The 23,242-nt window shown below is 31.4% G+C and overlaps 1 protein-coding gene and 1 pseudogene across 1 annotated transcript; one reads left to right on the top strand and one right to left on the bottom strand.

Annotated features, from left to right (window-relative positions):
* Window positions 1–799: 799 nt before the first annotated feature.
* LOC133194624 (uncharacterized) lies at window positions 800–2,097 on the bottom strand (annotated as a pseudogene).
* A 10,212-nt stretch (window positions 2,098–12,309) lies between these two features.
* On the top strand, window positions 12,310–13,227 carry LOC133195087 (IgGFc-binding protein-like). Its single transcript, XM_061330963.1, has one exon. It carries the CDS (start codon window positions 12,310–12,312, stop codon window positions 13,225–13,227), a length of 918 nt encoding a protein of 305 aa, XP_061186947.1.
* The last annotated feature ends 10,015 nt before the right edge of the window (window positions 13,228–23,242 follow it).

Below are 23,242 nucleotides of genomic sequence, written 5' to 3'. Positions count from 1 at the left end.
GAAATGACTGGAATATTTTATTCCACACATAGCATCACAAAATCTTCTGTTGAAGGCCCTAGCAGATGGAATAGCTTTAGCACAAAAATTTAGGGAACCTAATAAAGATTGTAATTCTTTCAATGTAACTTTTGTTTTTTGTAACATATCTAGCAGCGATTTCTCCAGATCGATAATTTTTTCTTCAGGAATTCTAATAACCATATTATCTGTATCAATTTCTATACCCAAGAATGTAAGAACTGTTTTTGGACCTTCTGTTTTCTCTTCTGCAAGAGGGATACCAAAATCAGAGCAGGTACTTTTGAATGAAAACATCAACAAGTTACATATTTCTAACGTGCCTCCAGCAAATATGAAATCGTCTAAGTAATGGTTCAATGTGTGAACTCCAGTTTTTACTTCTACTACCCACTGAATAAAGTGTGCAAACTTTTCCCATAAAGCACAACTAATTGAACAACCCATTGGTAGACACATATCATAATAATATTGATCATTAAATTTGAAACCAAGTAATTGATGGTCAGAAGGGTGAACCGGAAGCAATCTAAATGCTGATTTAACATCCATTTTTCCAAGATAAGTCCCTTTTCCCAGTGCCCCTATCATGTCTAACACCTCGTCAAAAGAAGTGTAATGAAGAGAACAAGATTCAGGGTCTAAGAAATCATTAACACTAAAATTAGAAGGATATGAAAGGTGGTGGATGAGACGCTAACCCCCATCCTTTTTTGCTACGACCCCAATAGGTGATAGCCTTAAATTCGATAAGGGCTCATGTTTGAAAGGGCCTGCTATACGACCTAAAGAAATTTCCTTGTCAATTTTTTCTTTTACCTCTTTAGGGTGATCGTTCACAGAAACTAAATTATTACAGATTGTTGACACTCTCGGACCTTCATAATGCAGACAAAAACCTAATGCAAAACCATTCTTTAATTCATTAGCTATATTTTGATTTGGAAAAATTGCCAGGTAAGGACACATATTGTTCAAGTTAATTGGAGTTAAACCTGTTCTTACGAAAGGAACCTGTTGGATATTTGCTGCCTGACTGACGAAAAACTGAGAAGGGAGCTTGAAAAGCCCTTGAGGATGAAATCCTCTGTACAGCTTGTTTATCAGGACAATGAATAGCAGGATGTTTGTTTTGACACTTTAAACAATGGTGTTGATATTGACAATTTTGTAAGTGACAAGAACCTTTGTTGTTGTACTCATAGCAAAATTTTGAGTTGCCCTGAGGATTCTTATATACTGACTGAGCATTTAGGGTTATGTAAAGAAGCCATAGCTCTGAGTCAATTTTGTCCCAGGAAAAACTGTTATCTTTGGCTCTTTTTAATCGAAATTGTCGGTTATATTCTTTCCAACCTAATCCACCAGAAACTCGACTGGCACCGAGTTTTACATTAGCCATATATTTGATAAGACTGTGAGTTTGATCAATATGTGCTGACAAATATATACTCATATAAATAAAAAATGCGTCCAGCCAAGTATCAATTGTTGTAATTTTGACTGTATTTGCAGGTTTTAGTGTAAGTTGACCATTCGTAAATAGAACTCTACTTTTCTGTGTTTCAATATCTGTTTGCTTATTTAAAAGTGTATGTAGTTCCACTAACTCCCCTTTCATGATTTTTTGTCTAACTGATTGTGTAACATGCATACCTAGATCGTCATTTACACTGGTTATGCTCTGAGGTGATGTACATGAAGGGGAAATTGTGTCAAAACAAACGACTTGATCTGAATCGGATAGATTTGGTAAATTTGTAGTTGATGTGCTATTAAAGACTTTGCTACCTTCCGTCGACGACGTTTCAAGACGTTGAGAAATAATCGTCTCTATCCTTTTATTGATTTCCGGCAGCATTTTTTCCGCAACTGATGAAACAACTTCCTCTAGATCTGGCATTGACTCCTTGTTTGTTACAGGATCCGTTTTTGAGATGGTTCTGGGTTCTTTTCCCTCTGAGTCTGACATCTTTTCTTAACGCCCGGTCTTCTAGCCTTCCCTGTGGATTTGCGTTTTCCATTAGATGACCTCTCCCCTTCGTCAGTGGAATGTGACTTTTGTCGAGATTGCATACTCTCGAAATAAAATATGTAAATATGTTTTAATTCTGATGTATAAAAACAAGTTGAATATCATAAAGCCGTTGTTGAGATAAACAACTGACGATATAGATCTAAAAGTATGTTTATATTTGGAAATAATACATTATACACATGAATTCTGTTGATTTATAAGTAACTATCACTGTGATTATTAAATAAGAAATAAATGAAGGGATAACGTTCCAAAAATTAACAGTTACATAAAATTTTTAAGCTACGAGACAAACAACACCCACCTCTCAATCCAACTGTAACAAATATTGTGACGTCAAACATAAAACAGCGATAACGTCATCTACAGCAGGGCATTACGCGCACAAATCTAAGGCGCGGATCTCATGCACAGCAGTAACCATCGCTATAATAATTGGATTTATTTCGTAAAGGAAATAAATCTTATAAATGATGAAACTCCTCAGATAAGACAACGCCATGCAAGAATCCAAGAGGCGTCTGATTGCAGGACTGACTGGTAGTTTCTATAATATCAAAGGTTCAATGAGTTGTTTTAACCTTTGTTTCTTCTTTACTTCCTACATGTGAACAAATTAAAAGGCCCTTACATCTTCTACATATATATTTTTTTTCTTTTTTAAAAAGTCTTATGATGCTTTTTTTCACATAAACATCAAAGTTAGCGGCATTTTATTATTCTCACGTCGTAAGAATAAGATAAAACATAAAATGATATTTAAGGAGGGATTCTTGTCTGGTTTCTGACTAGATGAAATATTCAAAGTATATTTGCTTATATTTTTTATATAGTTAGATGTAAGAGATTTAAAAGATAATATTTTTCTTTCCTCATCACAACTGTACAACTTTAAATAGAAATGGTAAACTGAGTTTGAAATCTAGCAGGGACTATATTTTTGGCGGAATGGCGGCGTATGAAAATATCTTCTTTTCTGCATCTCAAAATAATTATAGAACAATGATTTAGTTATAATTTTTACACAATCAAAGACTTGGAGAAATTTTTTAAATGTAAGTTAAATTAATAATAAGGGACTAAAGTTTTAAAATATATCAAATAAATGATTTTCCAAACAAACTACAATTATGTTAGCTTTTAAAAGCTTCCAATCTAAGTTCAGATTTTAGCCAAAAATCCGTAAAAAGTGTTTTTCTCTCTTAGTAAACGGTCAAAACTTTTTGTTTTTATATCATTTTGTATATTTATGTGACAACTTTACCATAAGTGAAAATAAGAAAAATTTAAATATAGGAAGCATATAAAAATAACTAAAATATCTTAAAATTTTAAGAAAAATAGAGAAAATTCGGATTAGCCAATATCCATTTTAGTTAAATTATTTATGTCAATTTGGTACTATCATCTTATAGACCCTATATGGTTATATCTCTTTATGCAAAAAGAAAAACATTTAATTCATTGAAACAGAAGTAGGCATCGCATGATTGGGAACAGTAATTTTTATTCTTAATGTCCAGGGAAAAGGTACTGACCTTGACCTGACCTTGCCTCTAATATAAAACGGTCAAATTTAATCTAACTGATACCATCACTTGGTGATATTGTCTTCTTGATTCTGTGAAAATTTCATTGATTTTTAAATATAAGAAATAAGTGTTCCTATGAGAAGAATCCCTCCTTAACGATATAATTTTAAATAGAATCATATTTATTGAAGATTGTTATATATTTTTTTCTATAATTGTATCGACACCTACATGTTTATTAGAATATAAACATGTAATTTTAATGGCAGCTTCCCTACGTGTAGACCCAATCTTAGATTTTTTTTTTTAAATTCATCTTATTAACTTTATCAGTACTACCTATAAGAAACAATAAATGTAAAAAGGAAGTGTTTTGAGAACTTATTGATATTAAATATCAGATAATACATGAAAATCAGATTTATGTAATTCTAAGTTGCAATGTTACGATATGAATCTTCTTATCACTAAAGGAAATATTTTAGAATTTTCAAGACACTAGCAAGAAAGCATAAGGCTCTGCTCGTTAATCATCGTTAATCATTTATATAAAAAAATGAAACAGTTAAACTGTCTTGAATTTATATTTTTTCTCCAGCATCGACTTTTACTCCTCTTATTGAAAACTGAATACATAAAAAAAATCATATGGAACAAACGAAATATCTCTATATCTCTATCTCTCTCCCTCGTTTTTAAATTCACAAATTGTCCGGTATTGCTCGGTCATCTTTGTTATTCCTTTCTACAGTATCATATCTTTAAATGAGTAGACTAGATAAGATTTAAGTGGATTGAAGAGTGAAGATATTTTAAACTTTATTTTAGGAAGTCAGTACTTTGGAATTCTCTGTCAGTACTAAATTCGCACCAAACAAAGGTCTATGAGCAAGTACAATTTTTCTGTACAAGTGGGAGATTATCACTTATTAAGTGGTTACAAATTTCGACAACAAGTGGTTTTCTGGAATACAGGATGCATGTACTTGTTGTTTTGAAGTGTGTCCATACATCTGCTATAGTAACTATTATTAGTCCACATCTAGCAGCTCTGATTATCGTTTTATGGCAAAACTCATTATATTTTGTTAGAATGATGAAATAGTTGAAGATAACGAACAGTGATTGATCTCAAGAAACCTACAAACGACACAAATTCGTGAAAAAGGCATAAAACATGGATCCATGGAAATTCCTGAGGTAAATCAGGTGCCCAGGAAGAGTAAGCATCCCTGTCGACCGGCTGCACATGTACATTCGCCATGAGCCCTATGCATCAATCATGCATCGATATTCTTAGTCAAATTTGGAAAATCAAATCAAACGCGGAGCGTAATTTATACGGGAAATTTTAACTATGACTTCACATTTGAAACCAAGAATCCTTACAAATACTACAAAATGGAGTGATTTGCGATTTCAAACTGTAAGAGAGAATTAAACTGCATCAAAACTTACAACGAAAAAATGTATTTTATAATTAGATAAAATACTATTTGCAGATATTTAAAAGGCCATGAATTTGGACACAAGTCTTTTTATGATTTTTTTTTTCATTTAATTCTGCAAGGGCATATCCTCAATGGATCATGACAAGCTTTTTCTATATTTAATGCAGCTGACCAGAAAAAAAATCAGTATTCGATTATACAAATATGATTTAAACAATGAAATAGAAGAGATCATATAGGATCGCAGCACCTTTCACAAACTACAATGGATGTTGAAAATATTTATAGATTAAACTAAGAATATTAGCTTGGTTATGTCCTTGCACTATTTAAATTTATAGGTGAACTCAATACTGCAAGTCAATGTGCTAAAATCACGTGACTGCCACATCATGTGACAAGTCTAAATAGAAAATCTAATCGTCCTCAACATGTAGTTACATGTAATAATCATAATTACATCTGTCCGATATAAGTTAAGTACTAAAAAGAATCGCCATCCTGAAAAAGAATATATTTTTTCATCGTAAAACAGTCGATATTTCCATTGCACACCTTAACTGTACTTCGAAGATTGAAAATTAATCATCCAGATAATAAGCTCAAAAACATGTAATGACAGTCTCACAAGGTTTATTTACACATCAGATTTTAAGAATATATTACACTGTATTTCTTTAGGAATATTGCAACATTTTATTTCAAGTATTTGCATTTGTTATGCCCCGCCATGAATATGGCCGGGGCATATAGCGTTTGTCATGTCCGTCTTCCGTCCTTCTGTCCTTCCGTCTTTCCGTCTGTCCTTCCATCACACTTTGCGTTTAGCTCTGTTCAAAGAAACTATCCAAGATACTTTTATCAAACTTCATATGCTGATAGATATTGATGAGAGCTATGCAACTGCATCAACATTTCTTGACCTTTCCTTTGACCTTGACCTCACTTTTCTTAAATGTGTGCTTACCTCAGTTTTAAAGATACCATTCAAGATAGTGTAATCAAACTTCATATGTTGATACATACTGATGTAAGCTATTCAACTGCGTCAGCGTTTTTTGACCTTGACCTTTTCTTTGACCTCACTTTTCTTAAATTAGTGTTTAGCTCAGGTTTAATGTAACCATTCAAGATATTTTTAACAAACTTCATATGCTGATACATACTGATGAGAGCTATTCAACTGCATCAATATTTTTTTCTTGACCTTTTCTTTGACCTTGACCTCACTTTTCTCAAATAAGTTTTTAGCTCAGTTTTAAAGATACCATTCAAGATAGTGTTATCAAACTTCATATACTGATACATACTGATGAGAGCTATTCAACTGCATCAACATTTTTGACCTTGACCTTTCCTTTGACCTTGACCTCATTTTTCTTAAATTAGTGTCAAACTTCATATGCTGATACATACTCATGTAAGCTATTCAACTGCATCAATATTTTTTCACCTTGTCCTTTCCTTTGACACTGACCTCACTTTTCTTAAATTACTGTTTAGGTCAGTTTTAAAGAAACCATTCATAATATTTTTATCAAACTTAATATGTTGATACATACAGATGTAAGCTATTCAACTGCATCAACATTTATTGACCTTGACCTTTCTTTTGACCTTGACCTCACTTTTCTCAAATTAGTGTTTAGCTCAGTTTTAATGAAACCATTCAAGATATTTTTAATAAACTTTATATACTGATACATACTGATGAGAGCTATTAAACTGCATCAACAATTTTTGACCTTGACATCACTTTTCTCGATTTGTGTTAAAATGTTGCATTACTAATATACCCTCGGCGGGGCATTCATGTCCTATGGACATATTTTAGTTTATATAGCTTCAGAAAATTTGTCTACACTTAGTTTTCTTAAGTGTGTTGCTTTTGTCACATTTTTCTCTTTTATGCTATAATTCTCTGTTTCCGATATTTTATTTATCGGATTAACATGTGTATGATAGAAATTGAAATGTTACAGCTTGTAAGTTGTTTCTCTTACGTTAAGATCACGTGATATGTTTTGCTGAGCATTTCACTTCCTGAATCCTTGTAAAGAGACAAAATCTTTTAGACTGATCTGTTAACAAATGATTACTGAAGAAACTTAAAGGGACCTGAAAGGTATTTTTTGTTTAATTGGATTAATTTTCATTTAATGTGATATGATGAATCTAATTTTTACTATGTTTTGTTAATTATTTTGAAAAGTTTAGAAATATGGCCTTTCAAAATGTGAAACCATCCTTACATAAGCATGAAATGAATTATAGAAATTACACACTATTTTATAAAAGATTTGAAAAAAAAAAAACATATATATCTGGTAATTCAGTTAAATATCTAAATCATCCAGTCTTATTTCTTAAATGAAAAAAGAGTCTAAGATTTATTTCAAAAGTAAGCTCATTATCTCTCTTTTCCCGATTTTTCGCTCTTTGTAAGAAGCGGAAGTGTCCGTCACACATTGTCCCCTGCACATATTGTCTCCGTCCAAATTTAATGTATAACTGCACTGCACTGCACACATTTTTACCAAAAAGCATAAGACCAAGGAAAAAATATTGTAGCCGATGAATGTGTCATCAAGCTTGTGTTATTATAAACATTCCCAGTTATTGTTCAGAATTAGGTTATGTCCAGAATATTATATCCACCGACGGACCGGATATTTTTAGCAACATCCCCACCGTTTGATGAATCATGATAATACATAAAGAGAGGAAAGTTGAATGTATGAAAAATCTTTTCCGTTTGATGATGACAAAATTATCCATTCCAGAATTCTGTATTATAAAATAAATCGCGAACAAAGCAAAACACGAACCTTGCAAATGGCAGAGGTTACATCAGATATCTAGAAGATGTTAGCAAAATATGAATCGTGAACAGGGCAAAACCAAGGTAAAAACAGGTGCCTAGGAGAGAGAATTCCAATGGCTTCTTGGAGGGCATTGTATCCAAATATAAAAGCAGTCACAGGATAAAACTGCACCTTTCAGTCAACTGAATGGTCACTGAAAAGTCTGGAAAGGTCACTGAATGGCAGAGCTCTGTCATTCAGTAGCCTTTCAGCAATCTTTCAGTCACCTTTAAGTTAACTGAATGGCAGGGCTTTATCCTGTGAGTAAGCTTAAATAAGGCACTCTTTATTCGTGGTAACCTTATTTAGGCGTAATTCCGTGATACTGTATGCTTGCATTTTTTTCCCCTGGCATATAATTGTATTATTAAAGATCATATAAAACAATAACCAGCTTGTGAAAATTTTGTCCTGCTTATAAATTCAGTATTAATCTCTTATGAAAATATCGGGTCGTGAAAAGCTTTTGTAATTTAGAGTATGTAGTCCAAAAGTCTGACCTTTAATTTATCGAGTGGAAAATTTTTACAGGTGTTGTAAAGTCACAGGTTTCTATGTTATTGATATTTGACAATTTCTATATATATGGCTTAAAATTTTATCATAAATGTTTGTGAAAAAGTGGTTTTAATTTGTAATTATTTTTTCTCTACAGATCAAGAGTAGGGAAATAAGTCAGTAGACGCAAAATATGAAGGAATTTAGTGGGAAAGAAGATTATTACTTGGACTATGTAACGAAAACTTTATTTTGTTTCTCTAAAAAATGATAATCATTATATCATTTGAAAATGTTTGTTTTATTTGTAAAAAAAAAGTCATAATTTACTCAAAATTCACCCTGGCAAAAGGTAAAAAATTGAACAAATATATGTGGTCATTCCATACTTTTAGTTTAAATGGTGAACAACAACTTAATATTATAACTTTGTATCATTAGAAAGCAGGAATTTAATCATTTAATATGAGCGCAAATATAAATGATTTCATTCTTCAAAAAAAAAAGATGTTTATATTGTATATGTTAATAAATTGTCTATACATATTATGTTCTATATATCATTTTTTTTATTCAGTTAGTGATACATGTATAAATGTTGATGCAAAGAATTAATTGTTGATACCTACATCGTAGTTACATTTCCGTTAATTGAAATAATTTATTTACAATGTTGAAAATTGCTTATTAGGATATAAATGTAAACAGAAAGTTCACTCAGTGAAATATATAGAAATAATTAGATGATTTCTTAACAGAATCAGTTCAATCTAACAATGTCTATCATATTTTCAAAATGAAAGAAAAACAAAATAGCATATATCTCACTGCAGAGACAAAAATTATACATATATGATTATGCAAAGTATATAAATCAATTAATACAAGACATCCTTGTCATTTTATTCAAAGGAAGAAGTCGATGGTGAAGATTATGAACAGGTAAAAACTTGTCAAAAAATCTTCTAAAATATAGAAATGATTTGATATTAACCGCGTAAACAAGATGTTTTATTATTACTATTATTATAAATACTATAATTTATGAACACTAAGTTTCTTCTGCTCAAAGCTTCAGATGCAGTCCAGAGAAACACGAAATATTGAACAAATAAGCGTCTTCGGAGACTCTATTCAATACAATGCTCCGAAAAGGTCGAAGAAACCAGTTCTGGTGGTACTCTTTATCATCGTTCTCGTCCTCGGACTTGCAACTACGACTTCATTACTTTTTCTTGAGAGAAGTAAAACAAATGGTAATTTATAGTAACGTTTAATTGTTTTAGAGGAAAGAAACTCCTACGGCTATTTAAAAAACTAGTATAAAGTGATTCCATGTATGTAAACAAATTAAACCACAGTTACATTTATCACATCTTTAAAATAAGTCCCACTCGCTTGTGAACCAATACTCATGTCAAAAATTTCCACATTGTTGAAATACTTCACAGTTTGCCTATAAACTATTTCCCTTTATTCAAAACACAATTGACCTCAGCAAAAAGTTCTATTTTTAAATAGTCAACAATAATTTTTATTCAAAACATTTACAATATCATTAGTTATGCGTTTCTTGATTTTATGCGGAATACATTCTGAAAGGTTGTGCAGAGTGAGATATCCAAAGAACAAATCAGATAAAATATCATAAATTTAATTACTGTATTTTAGCAAAGCATACCGAGTACAATGTATAAATGTCCGCACAAAATTATGCCAATGTCAGCCTCATTTTATTTTATATAAAATGTTTGAGTTAACATTACTGATTCCCATTTTTATTTTGTTTATTCTGAATAAAACTTTGAGATGTTTTTTTTTGTATTTCGACCACATTAACCCCCCCCCCCCCTCCGAATCTGGAAGAGAATATAGCTTCATTTCCTCAAATGTGAATTTCCGTTACATAAGTGTGCTTTGTGTAGGTTGAATGACATTGAGACAGTTGCACTGGAGAGGACATACTCAACATTTATGTTGACAAACGACAAAAGGACATATGACAGACAGATATACTAACATGCGGAAAAACGAACATCAAACCATTTTCATTAAAAAGAAAAAGAAACTACATGTACCTGAGCATTATCAGGTGGGCTAAAATAACAACAACAAAAAACCAAAACCTATTTCACTTCATATTTGTAAAGCTGATTTAAAACATACATTCAAACACATTTTGAATGTTACCATATCCAATATTTCAGTCATAGTTGATGCTAAATGTGGATAAAATTTTATTTATATCTCCTGTATTTATTCTCATTTGAAACATGTTAATTACATGTTTGCTAAATCCAAAGAAAAGACTGAGGATAAAATACTAGTAACATTAAAAGTATTGATTTCCAATAAGATATTCACACGAAGCTGCTTGATCTATTGTTGAAGATCTTATCAACTCCAACTATCTCAGTAACCATAGAGATCTTTAGTGTGATGAAATAGACAGGAATTCTGCATGTTAATGACTAAAGCTTTCATCATTTAATTTCAATTCAAGCCTTTTAATACCATATTTCGACTTTCACTGACTTTAACTGAAACCATCAAAGATATCTCTTAGCAGATTTGATAAAGTATCGTTTCCATTAATCACGTGAAAAGAATAATTCAATAAATATACATGTAGAAGCAAACTTGCCAAGTGAGATCACATTTTAAAAAGAGTTCTAAGATGATACTAGTATCTAATGGGATGCAACTTTCTTTCTTAACTAACCCTTTATTAACAATACCTGCGAGCCAGCATTGCATGTCAACCTAATGTTCCCTATCAAATGCTAATAATTATGTTTGAGCCAAAAAAACTCAATGATCAATAATTTAATTCTGGTTGTAACGCACAATTTGATTGACAAAAAAAAGTTGATATAACCTGTGTTGCCTACGTCACAATGACTTACGTCAAAAACGTATCAATCCGATTGACGTTACATTTTAAATTACAATTTGAAGGTATTTTTGAAGGAGCAATTCTCCTGTTTTCTACACTTAATGATGGGAAATTAAATTATAAGGAATGAATTTTATAGCAATCAAAGTAATGATGGTATAACCTGGGTTGAAGCAGTTTACGTTTTTCTTTTCTTTTTTTTTTTTTTTTACTATATAAACCGCTTTGCAGTTTTCAAAGCGTCAACTGCCACTAACCACGTTATACAGTATAACTTGCATAGCTATTAAATTCATCCCTTAAATAACAGTTTGCATACCTACATTAATCTATCATTCGAATTGCACATGTTATATTTATTTAATAGATATTTTTAAGATATGTGCCTTCTTGTTTTATAGATAAGATGGAAATGTTTACCTTAATAAAAGAACGTATGCTCACAGAACACACATAAATCTTTTTTTTTATGCACAGACAAGCAACCACCTAAACCATTGGCAATGGATGAATTTCGTAACAAACCTTGCAGAAGCCAGATATCAAAATCAACAGATCAAAGAAGGACAGGTTTAGGTAAAATTTGTTATTTTAGAGAATTTCGACCTACATACAACGAACGTTTTGTTTAAAAATCATATCTATTGCAGGAAGCAGAGGGCAAAGTTTTCTGGTCAGTTTTATCCAAAATCACAACGACGGAAATGAAACAAACCGAACAATTATTGTGTCATCAGAAACTGATTTCAATTTAACAATTTCACTGCCAGAGAGTCAGAGTTCAAATTTAATATCTATTTCAAGTCGTAGAAGTAAAACTGCAACCTTTAAGAAGTTAAATGTACACTATTCTCTGGTTCCCTCCTACTTTACCACTGAATCTAAAGCTATCATCATAAACACCTCTGTGACGTCATCTGTATTGTCCTTGTCGGAATATCATGTATCATCAGACACGACAACGGTCTTCCCGATAGACAAGCTTTCAACGTACTATATCATATCAACAATGACACCGTCAGATAATTTTCTAGGGAGTGGAAGTCATTTCACAGTTGCTTCAATGAAAGACAATACCCTTGTTAACATAGTGTTTGCTGCTGATCATGACATAAAGATAGTGCTACAGGGAAGAAGTTATGGGAGAGGTGATACATTCAATATCATTTTGAACAGGTATCAAACATTTCAAATTGGACATAATGCTGATATGACAGGGACAACGATCCGTTCTTCTAATCCGGTCGCGGTCTTTGCAGGGAATAGGTGTATTACTGTCGGGTACCATGGGTACTGCAGCATGCTTATGGAAATGGTTCCACCAACTGAAGAACTAGATAACGTATTCATCGTTCCACCAAATATTCATAGATTCCAATCGCATGTACGCATTTCCTCGGTTGTAAAAACGGATATTAAATATACTACCAAAGAAATCACAACGAGGACACATCTTTTGAAAAATCGGTTTGCTGAATTTATCGTTCGCGAAAACGAAGTGGGCGTTATATTTTCTACCAAACCTGTTTTAGTGAACAGTATTGCTGTATCTTCAACCAAGGCTAAAGTATATGGCGATACATTCATGTTGACGATCCCTGGAATTAATCAGTATCTCAACACATACACCAATTTCGTGCCTACTGGATATAATTTTAGCTTTGCTATTTTTGTAATAAGAAACGATTCTCTGAGAAATCTTCAAATCAACGGAACAAACATCGATGTAGATAGCTGCCTTTTTCATTCGTCCGTTCTAGTTGGAATGGATCTATACAATGTTTGTACCGCAAGTGTTCCAAGTGGAGTAATTAATGTAGAAACCTCTGATGGGTCGCGATTTGGTTTTATCGTTATTGGTCAAAGCAAACATGATGGTCATGGCTACGCTGGAAATGCATTGTTGACCACTGACTGTGAGACTTAACAACAAATATTTTTTTTTAAATGATGAATTTCTCCTTGAAAAGCCGAATGAGGTATATGAGATCATCCCTCGACAAGGACTTAAATAATTAACACACACAGTGGAACTTCTTAGAAAAGTTCATGTAGGAAAGAGATTATTTGAATTTATTTGATATATAAACTATTTACGCTATTTGTAAATTTATTTTCTTCTTTGAAACTCAAGTATAGTTTTGTTTCGAATGTTTTTAATTCAATTCTTGTTTGTTCTTTTTTCATGTGCACCATTATAAAGGAGTAGATTCAAATATATTATAATCTATATGTATTCAATCCGTTGATGTTATTTTTTATGATCTTCAGTTGTAGTCTTATCAAATGTTTTATTATTTATGTAACTAGAAATTTCATGCATGCATGATTTATCATATTTATATATTTCTGATATTCCTCTGTTATGTCAACTTCCAGAGGGGGAGTAACTTTATTTCAGAGTGGATAAAGTCTTCCAAAGGTTATAGTGTTATAGGTTAATAATACTGAGGACTATTTTGGCGTTGTGTCTCCATTCTTTTTTTTTTTTTTTTTTTTTGGTAATGGAACTTTTTCATAAATATCTCAGCATATTTTCAGCCTCTTTAGCACAATTCTAAGGGTAACTACTTTCCAGGCAGATTAACCTATGAAACAGTTTTGTCTTAATATTTAACAGTACGTGCGATTTTTTAACAAAAAAAGTCCGTCTTTTATGTTAATGTAAGAAAAGAGTAAAACAAGTATGAAAATGTCACTGGAAATGGGGTAAGTGTGTTACAAGATTTGATTTCCTGTCAACTCTTTTTTTCATTTCCCAATGAAACTGATATTTATTTCATCGGTGAATGTGATTTGCATACTATTTGCACAATTCCCATTCTGGAAAACATCAAGCACTGAAAACCAGCATATATTCTCAATTTATGAATTTATAAAAAAAAAAAAAAAAAAAAAAAAAAAAAAAAAAAAAAAAAATAGTAGGTGTACATCTATGTTATTTAAATTAAGTATTTTTTTCTTCAATATGTAAACAAAAGAAATCAATTGAATATGATATTTTCCGTAAAATAATTTTTGGATTTACAGAGATAGTGTATCATATTTGATGGAAGAGCAGTTCTTTTGTCATATCCAAGACGCAGTCTGCGAATCTCAAATTATGGATTGTATCTTCAATAAACAAGACCAATCATCATAGATCTTTTTATACCCAGCCAATGAAAGGAAAGCCCAGGTTTACATTTGGTTTAATGTGTTGAAGAAAGATTTATATGCGAGATTTCAAAATACACTCCTTAGAAGTTTTTGACAGTTTATAGATACATGTAAGTAGAAGAGAGACGTGTTTCAGGTAAGTTGTGCACTCTTTTAAGAAAGAAATTAATATGAGAAAAAAAAATTTTTTTTTTACATAAATAAATACACATTCTCATTCTTAATTTGTATGATTTAAAATTAGCAAATTGGGCTTGAGATCCTGTACTGCGAAAAAGTTCTTTAAATGTATAAGAAAGTTAAATAAATGATCATTTATTTTAAAATTTAACTATGATTACATAGTTAGCTGTACCTGATGAAAATATACATCATTATTGTACTCTTCTGTTTTAAACTTCATCAATGCATTATATATTTTCACACAATTATTTATATCTTGTTGATGTTCTTGTTCATGTGTCTACATGTATGTTAAATACAAACATAATATAAACCTTACTACAAATACTATATTATACTTCTACTTTATTTATTTTTCCAATGAATAGGGTCAGTAAGGATTTAGTTATTATAACTACTGTTTGACATGCTACTCAGATTTGAACTGCAAGACGATTTAGTAAATCGCAGTTGTTTATAACAAACTATTATCTTCAACAAACCAGAAGCGTTGAAACAATTTACAACATACAGGCAACGTATATTTAAGGTCAAGATCTAGTAAATGAAATAGCCTACAGATTCTTTTAATGATCCTTTACAAATATAACTTGATAAAATAAGGTGTATCGGGACATAATTTTTTGGTAAAACATTTTTTAATCTGACATTTTTGATGAAAAAATGAAGGAAATCAGGTATGAATTTCGGAGTTTTTTCCAACTCAGAGAAAGGAAATATATCCAGATTGCCTACAGTCTCCCAGAAAACGGTTTTTCATATCATTTTGACCTCTGCTTTAAAATAATATTAAATTTGATATAGGTATCGGGGTTACTTTTATCATGATTTCAAATTGAATTTCATGAAAATGCTTCATTTTCTATATAATTCTATTACAGCCATAAAGTACGGGAAAAGTTAAGTTTAAATCTATTATGACGTCATAATGGATTTAGGACCAAAAAAAAAGTCTAAACTCATTTACTAGATCTTGACCTTAAAAGAAACCTTAAGTACGTAACAATTTGTAAGCATACGCAATGTACAGTACATAAACCAAGTTTCCCTACAAATGAATATCCGCGACCTTCGTTTTCTCTTGAATGCCCGTAACAAACACCATTTTACTGTAGCAATTCAAAGCTTTTTCAACAGTTCATCAAAATATCTTTACAATGGATTCAATTTTTTTTTTTTTTTTTTTTTTTTTTTTTTTGATTTTCCAATTCATACATGAACATTTGTAATATTAATAAATGATAAGATTACGTGTATATTCATATGTTACTTCAAAACTTTACAGCATCGCTATTATATTTAAGAAAATATAAGCTTTGAAAAAATATTGAAGGAAGTTTTTAACTAAAGTTTCACAGTAAATTAAAGTATCAAAGAATTAACTATAGTTAACTATAGTATACACCATTTACATGCATAGTTAACTATAGTAAATATTTGTTGGGGGTTATCTTATATTAAAAAAAAATGCCTGGTTCATTACAAAATGTACTTTAACGTTTTAATCGTTTGAAAAAAAAAAACATTTTTTTTTTCAAAAAACTGCTTTTTACAAGATATACATGGTTTATTAAATTTTCCCTTCTCCAACTTCAATTCCAAAATATTTTTGTCCTTTTTTTTGCATATTCCAGATCGGTCACGGTACCTAAGTAATAGGGCCGGGAGGCCAATTCGATTCTCGTTCACCTCGCAGGGTCAAATCTAAGGCGTAAAATCCGAGGTCCCAGGTCAGCGTGGGCGTAAGCACAATAAAAAATAATATAGGCCGAGTATTGAGTAAAAAAAAAATATCGAATGGGACGTTAAATAACATACAATCTATCATTTATATAGACTTGTATTTTTATTTTATGAAAATTGTAAATAAAACTGAAGTTCTAGATAGGTGTTTTTTCCTTGTACCTAGATTATAACAAAGACCACAATTAGACTGCTTTCGCAATTTACTAATATACTGTCTTTGTATCCTTCAAGAAGCTATGAAAACTTAAATCATATACGGTACCAATTTTGATGCACCAGATGCGCATTTCGACAAATTATGTCTCTTCAGTGATGCTCAAGCCGAAATCAAAAATATTTAAATAAAAAAGATTTGGAGGAGCTGAAAAAAGGTGCCAAAGACTGTAGCCAATAAATAAAAATCAACTTTTTAAAAAAAATGTTCTTACATTTTTCTTTTCTCCGACATTATAAATGATATCTTCACCTTTTTCACTTTACTAAAAAAATTCAAAGCTATTAAAGCATATACAAGATATGAATCTCAGGTGTATTCTTTGATGATGTTACATCTTGATTCAGAAAAAAATCGACAGTTGGTTATCACAATTTGTTTTATCTTTCTAAATCTAACAATATCTGAGATAAATAATTTATTGGAATCAATGTTATTGTTCATAGGCATAGATAAGTTATTGGACTAAAGTTTTGTTTTGTCATAAAGATAATAAGATGCTTAAAATCGTGTCGTCTCTTTTTCTCCTAATGATGATTAAATATCCTTTTTATCCTTGTTATGCAATTAAAAGAAAACATAAAAGCTCTTATTGAAAATGCGTCAAATCAAATGCGACATTATCATTTACTCATTGCATAAAAACTCGGTACTTTATGAAATTGGGATACAGAGATTTAAAATATATCAAACATAAAAGGTCTTCCAACCAACTTAAATTTATCATTTTTTCTACTCCAGATTAAATGACTATATAAAAAAGGATAATAATAGATCTGGGTTTATATTTGTTCTATCGTCAGTAAAGCAGGTGACCAAATGCTATTTCAAAGCCAGACATTCAAATTATACTGGCATATGTTGATACATGTTTCACGCCTCGAACAAAGGATTTTTGCAATTACCAAATAACTTGGTACACTCCAAGCCCAAGCTTCATGGTTGAGTGACTATGTCATTGTGTGCAAAATTTTTTTCAAACTATTATCATCATTATCAATGATATCTTAAAATGTCCAAGAGACTCCTAAGCTTCTGACTGAAATCCTCTCCAAAAGACATGACTTTATTTTGAATATGCAGAAATGAACCTAATTATGTTTGAAAACTACTCCCTGTGGACCGTCACCTGACCTGTTACAGACAGGTAGATATACACTTAAGGGTATAATTATCACATCTGGGCCTGTACAAAAATGACACCAATCAGAATTAAAACATCAATATCTTGATGGAATAACAAGAAACACACGAGTTGTAATGAAATAGACACAAAGGGTTTAATTTCTCTTGTAAAACATGTTCTAAGTATGTTGTTAAACTTTTCCATCGCCATTCGATTTGATCCCTAGCTTCGTTCCGCACCAAATCTCATGGTACACGGGAAAATTTTTCTAACATATACCTAAAGCTAAACACGACTTGTAAATAAGTAAACACCATATTAATTTTACTATCTCCGATAACAACAGCACTGTGATATATCCTTCACACTCGTTACATGTGACTGCTTTCTTGTCACGGGCACCTGCGTGAAGTTGACGACACGTGTTTGTGCTGGTTATCTTATATTATCTTTCGTTACATTTTATTGTCGTTTACGTGTATTTGTGTTTGTTTTTTATACGGCAACTGATGTAAGTTTCTTTTGTATCTTTCTCTCCTGTCTTTACTTCTGTCGCTACCGAGTGTTGTACAATAGCTATATAGCATACATCCTCTACACCGGTGACAATTGATTACACTAAACAGTGACTAATTGAACGGCTTATATAGGGGCCCTCAGATATAATGACGGAATAAAAGAATATGGCCGACAAATTCCTTTTATGAATCGTGTTCAGCTTTAATGTTATTGAGAGAGGTTATATTGTTTGTTACATGTATCTGCTACCCTATTCGGAAAAATCATACATTTCTGAAATCCTCGTTACTTATGTGAAAATCGAAACCGTTGAAATTGAGACCGAAAAAGGCTCTAGAAAAGTGTCCACATAATAACACTATGTGTATTACTGTGTGATATTGGACGTTTTACATGACAATAAGTAAAATGTGTTTCAGTGGTTCCTGAAAAGATAGATACAGGATTCATCCTTTAAAAATCAATTTACATCATTTTGATTAATAAAATCAGATTAACAGTACCATTTTGTCTATTTTCATATTTCAGAAGGTAATATTATTCAATTGCATTCTCACAATTCATTATTCGTACGGAAATTTGGAGACTTGAGTACTTGTGACTAAATTTCTGAAAAGATAATGAACAGATAGTATCATAGTAAATGAAATTCACTAAAGTGTGTAGTGCTTCAGTAGTAAAATAACGTTGCCTACAAAAAAGCAAAGAAGTGTTTTCCTTTTTTATATCGTGCTCTTAATTTCTATTTTTTTTTTTAAATCTATAATATGCTTACATTATATAATTTTCTTTTACAGATAACACATTTGTCAACGTAATATAATACCTATGTTTCTAGAAAATATTAAATTTTCAAAAACCATTTATATGGATCTGTACATATACTGATATACACACCTTGTTCAACACTGCACATTATTGGCAATTCATCACAATTTGCTGAAACCAGATTCTGTGTGTAGAAACTTCTAACCAAAAAGCGATGCTGTGTACGTTTCTCAAACGCTACAGGGGGCTAGTCGGGTTAGTCGAGTTCAGTGTGGCCTTCACTGTTTATTACACAACAAAAACTGTGCAGGAATGCTGTACAATAATGTAACAGATCACTGTAAAACTGTGAAGTCTCGCCTTAATGAACAATCAGTTGACAGGAGTCGGGTAGAAAAAGGAAGGGAACTTTTTGTGCACAGCAATGGTTTGTTTATGATCATTCCGACTCATTCATAATAATGTAGTCCTAAGCTTGACTAAAACACATTAATATTAATATCAATGTCATTCATTTATTAATATTGGATCTCTAGACTACTTATAGACATATAAAAAGAATTCTTCTTTGTTCCTTAAAGGCATCTTAATTCTTTTAAACCTAGCTGCTTGTACATGTAGCTTTCATGTATAATGAATAAAAAATATTGAAATGACTATTTTAAAACGATTTAATCAAGAATTTCTTGTAAACATTTGTATATTCAAGTAAATTATTTCAAAGGTTGTGACTCAGGGTGGATACTGTACAACGGACATTGTTACATTGCGAGCCCAACTGCCATGAATTAATATTGGATGACTTCAGAGGTAAGGTTTACCTTAGGAACATGTTGTTATAATCTCATTTACTTAACAGAATAGATATTTTCGACATATTATATCCTTTCATATGATTTATGTGGGCCTCTGATAACAGGGATTAAAAACAACCGAGGACTTAAAGATTAAGGAAACAGAGGTTTTTTCATACTTCATTTACAAGTCTTCTTGAAAACTATCCTTGTGAAATAGATTCTGAAGAACGAGTTCAAGAATCATCTTGTGAAAACAAAGAAGAGGTTTTGAGAAGATAATACTTTTAAATAGTATTTGTTTTCTAAATCTCAATTATTTTATATTTCATGGACTACAGGAATGAATCTTTACGTTAACAAATATCAAAGAATATACAATGGTTCCATCATTCTTTGTATTCTTTCTATTTCGATGTGGAGCAAGACCATGAAATAAATTAAATCACAAACTTTAAATTTTTACTATGATATAAAATGGACAAAATAGTTTCATCCAAACACTTTTTTCCATACCAACGACATAATGGTTATTCCAAAACCAAATCATCTAACCCCCATGAAAATGAATGGGTCCAGAGCATTATATAATTACTATCAACATAAACTTATCTATAAATAATCAAACCCAACTGTTTGAACCTTAAATTTATACCAAATTTCAGAAAAAAGGTGCATGAAACCGGAAGGTTTTTGATTGTTACCGAATTAAAAATTACATATATAAAAAATTAAATCAATTACCTTGTTTTTAATGAAATAATATCATAGTTGAATCTTAATGTAAATAGTGTTATAGTGTCCTTACCAAGGTAAAGGTCAAATGTCAATGGGTAAAACCGAAATTTAAAAAGAAATAGGAAGTGGTTTATACAGTCTGGTAGTATATTTCTTCGTTTAATATTAAGTCTTGGAACCATAGTCATCTTTAAAAAATTACAAGAGTGCTAAATGTACAGGACACTAAATCATATTGTACAGTTTACAATTGTATATCGATGATATTCAATGCTTTGTAGTTAGATATGGAATTTATTTCACGAGTTGGTCAGGATCTTTTTTTTTTTTTTTTTTTTTTGTATTTTCACGAGTGTGAAGCAGGAGTGAAAATATAAAAAGAAATGCTGTCTCGCGAGTTTTCATTTCATTTTTTTCAACGAGTTTTCATTAAATTTCATAGCAAACTATAGAGTAGATACAGATTTTTTTCTGTATTATAAACGTATGCGCAGTTTTTTCTTCTATTTTAATTTGCAGTACAACTCTCTTTATATATAAAGGGCTTATATACTTGTTCTTTTTCATAGCAAATAGATCGGGATTTTGAAATATCAAACACGAAGAATTAAAGACAAGTGAAAAATGTGTTACAAGAAAAGAGAAAAAAAGGACAAATATCAAATAAAAATGTAGCTTTTATCAATTACACTGCTATCGGAATATAGAAAACATTATAAAAATGTTAAAGATACATTTTTTCAGCTAAATTGTAAGAGACTCGGTGCTTACATGGTTACAATAGACAATGACGAGGAGAATCATTGGATCATGGATGTTTTTGTGCCGTGGGATACTGGTGAATGACTAAAGATAGTTAAGATATGAGTACAAGAAAGAATACAGTTAATCTAGTTAAGCTGCATAAATATTTTATAATACGTTGATTCTTTGAAATTAATGCACATTTTAACCTGGTAAAGAGTTTCCACTATTAGATTAAAAAAAAAAAAAAAAAAAAAAAAAAAAAAAAAACTCTGAGATACTGAAAGTAGGATTTGTTTTCCTTCAGCTACCTGTTCGATATTGTGGAGATGTTGTAATACCTGGATAGGGACAATTGACATAGATCAAGAGGGTTTATTTACCTGGACCCAACAAAGACGGACGACATATTGGAATTGGTTTACAGATGAACCTAATGATGCTAATGGAAATCAAGATTGCGCAGCTTTGTGCCAGAATGGATTTTGGATGGATCGTACGTGCACATTTGTTGCTTCCTTGTCTGTGAAAGGGATTAAGATGAAAAATCTTTTTTTATTTCTTGAACGCGCTGTAAACATTTTGCTTTCCTTCAAACATTTTGTTATATTCTCAGGTAGATTGACGAAAGCTGAACAAAGATAAAAACGAATTGTACACGTATACTTGTATTTCAATAAAACTGCTTTCTGAAATAAGCCTTTATGCGATTTTATTCTTATATTACGAAATGCAACGCAACGTTAAACTCTTACATTCATGCAGTTACGTTAGCTCAGTCGCTTAAGCGCTTGCTCCATGATCGGAAGGTTGTGGGTTCCAACCCCCGGCAAATAATGACCTTAGTCGATACAAAATAGACAGCAATTGTTCATTCGACAAGCGCTGGACACCATGAAGTGAAAGTTTCAGGTCTTTTGGATGAGACCTTAAAAACCCAAAGCCCCGTATTAATAGGCGTTGGCGCGATAAAGAACAGTCACTGCTCAATTGCCCTGATTGCCTAGTCAAGATCTAAATTTGAAGCTCTTCAGGGGTATATGGTGACGTCTCTGAAACATTCTCAAACAGAACATAAAACAAGATACAATCACTCAATAAATCTTGAATTTATTCAGGAGTAGAAGGCCGTAAACAGATATGCTACACATTCATATCTATGCGAAAATTATGGGCACGATTTCACAAAATTTCAAAAATTGAGAAAGAAGGGTCATTCATCTTTCGATAATTTTGTTGACAATATATTGTTAAGCCTTGATAACCTGGACGACAATTATCCGTATTTTTAACCCGCTAGACGAAATTTGTTGATGAACAGACTTAACATTAATATCTACCAATTGATATATTGGTCTAGTTCAGTAATCCGGATTCATTAATCTGTACAAGTTGCTGTTAACACTAGCTTCCTGATTAACGAGGTTCAACTGTACAGGCAATATGGGAAGCTATTTGATATTCTTAAAGTTTGCCTTTGAATTATCAGAAATTGTGAATGTGTGTAGTTGATTATTTTTGCCAAAGTATTTTCAAAAATATACTACTGACGGACTTTCGAACAATAATCGTTCTAAAAATACATATATATAGTTTATTGTGCAAGTAATTATCTACGCCCTTGATATTTGCAGTTAATATTCAGACCATTTTCCAATATTTGGGGCTACAAGGGGGTTTGATCTTCACGTACTGAGAGGTTATTCATCAGAGGCAAACTTGTTTATTTCCAATCAATGTACGGAATCAAAATGCCTTAAATCAGAGCAAACCTCTATATTTTGATAAAATATTTTCACCAGACACTTTATATTACAAAGGAAGAAGAAAAACGATATTGGAAAGTACTCGGAATATTGTACTGTTGATATTTATAAGAAGTGAGTTAGTCATTTGATTCGGTTCGCATGTATCGAAAACCGACCCGAGAATGCCGCCTCCGGTTCGCGAT

The sequence above is a fragment of the Saccostrea echinata genome, unplaced genomic scaffold (assembly GCF_033153115.1).
Source record: "Saccostrea echinata isolate AGI-Se365-2 ecotype Australia unplaced genomic scaffold, CSIRO_AGI_Sech_v1 ptg000029l, whole genome shotgun sequence".
NCBI lineage: Eukaryota > Metazoa > Mollusca > Bivalvia > Ostreida > Ostreidae > Saccostrea > Saccostrea echinata.
Note: the sequence above shows the minus strand (reverse complement) of the source record. Positions and strands in the feature narration are given on the sequence as shown.

What these genes read in the sequence shown, in the direction of transcription:
- LOC133195087 (XM_061330963.1), top strand. Translation starts at nt 12,310, where the DNA reads ATGACACCGTCAGATAATTTTCTAGGGAGTGGAAGTCATTTCACAGTT.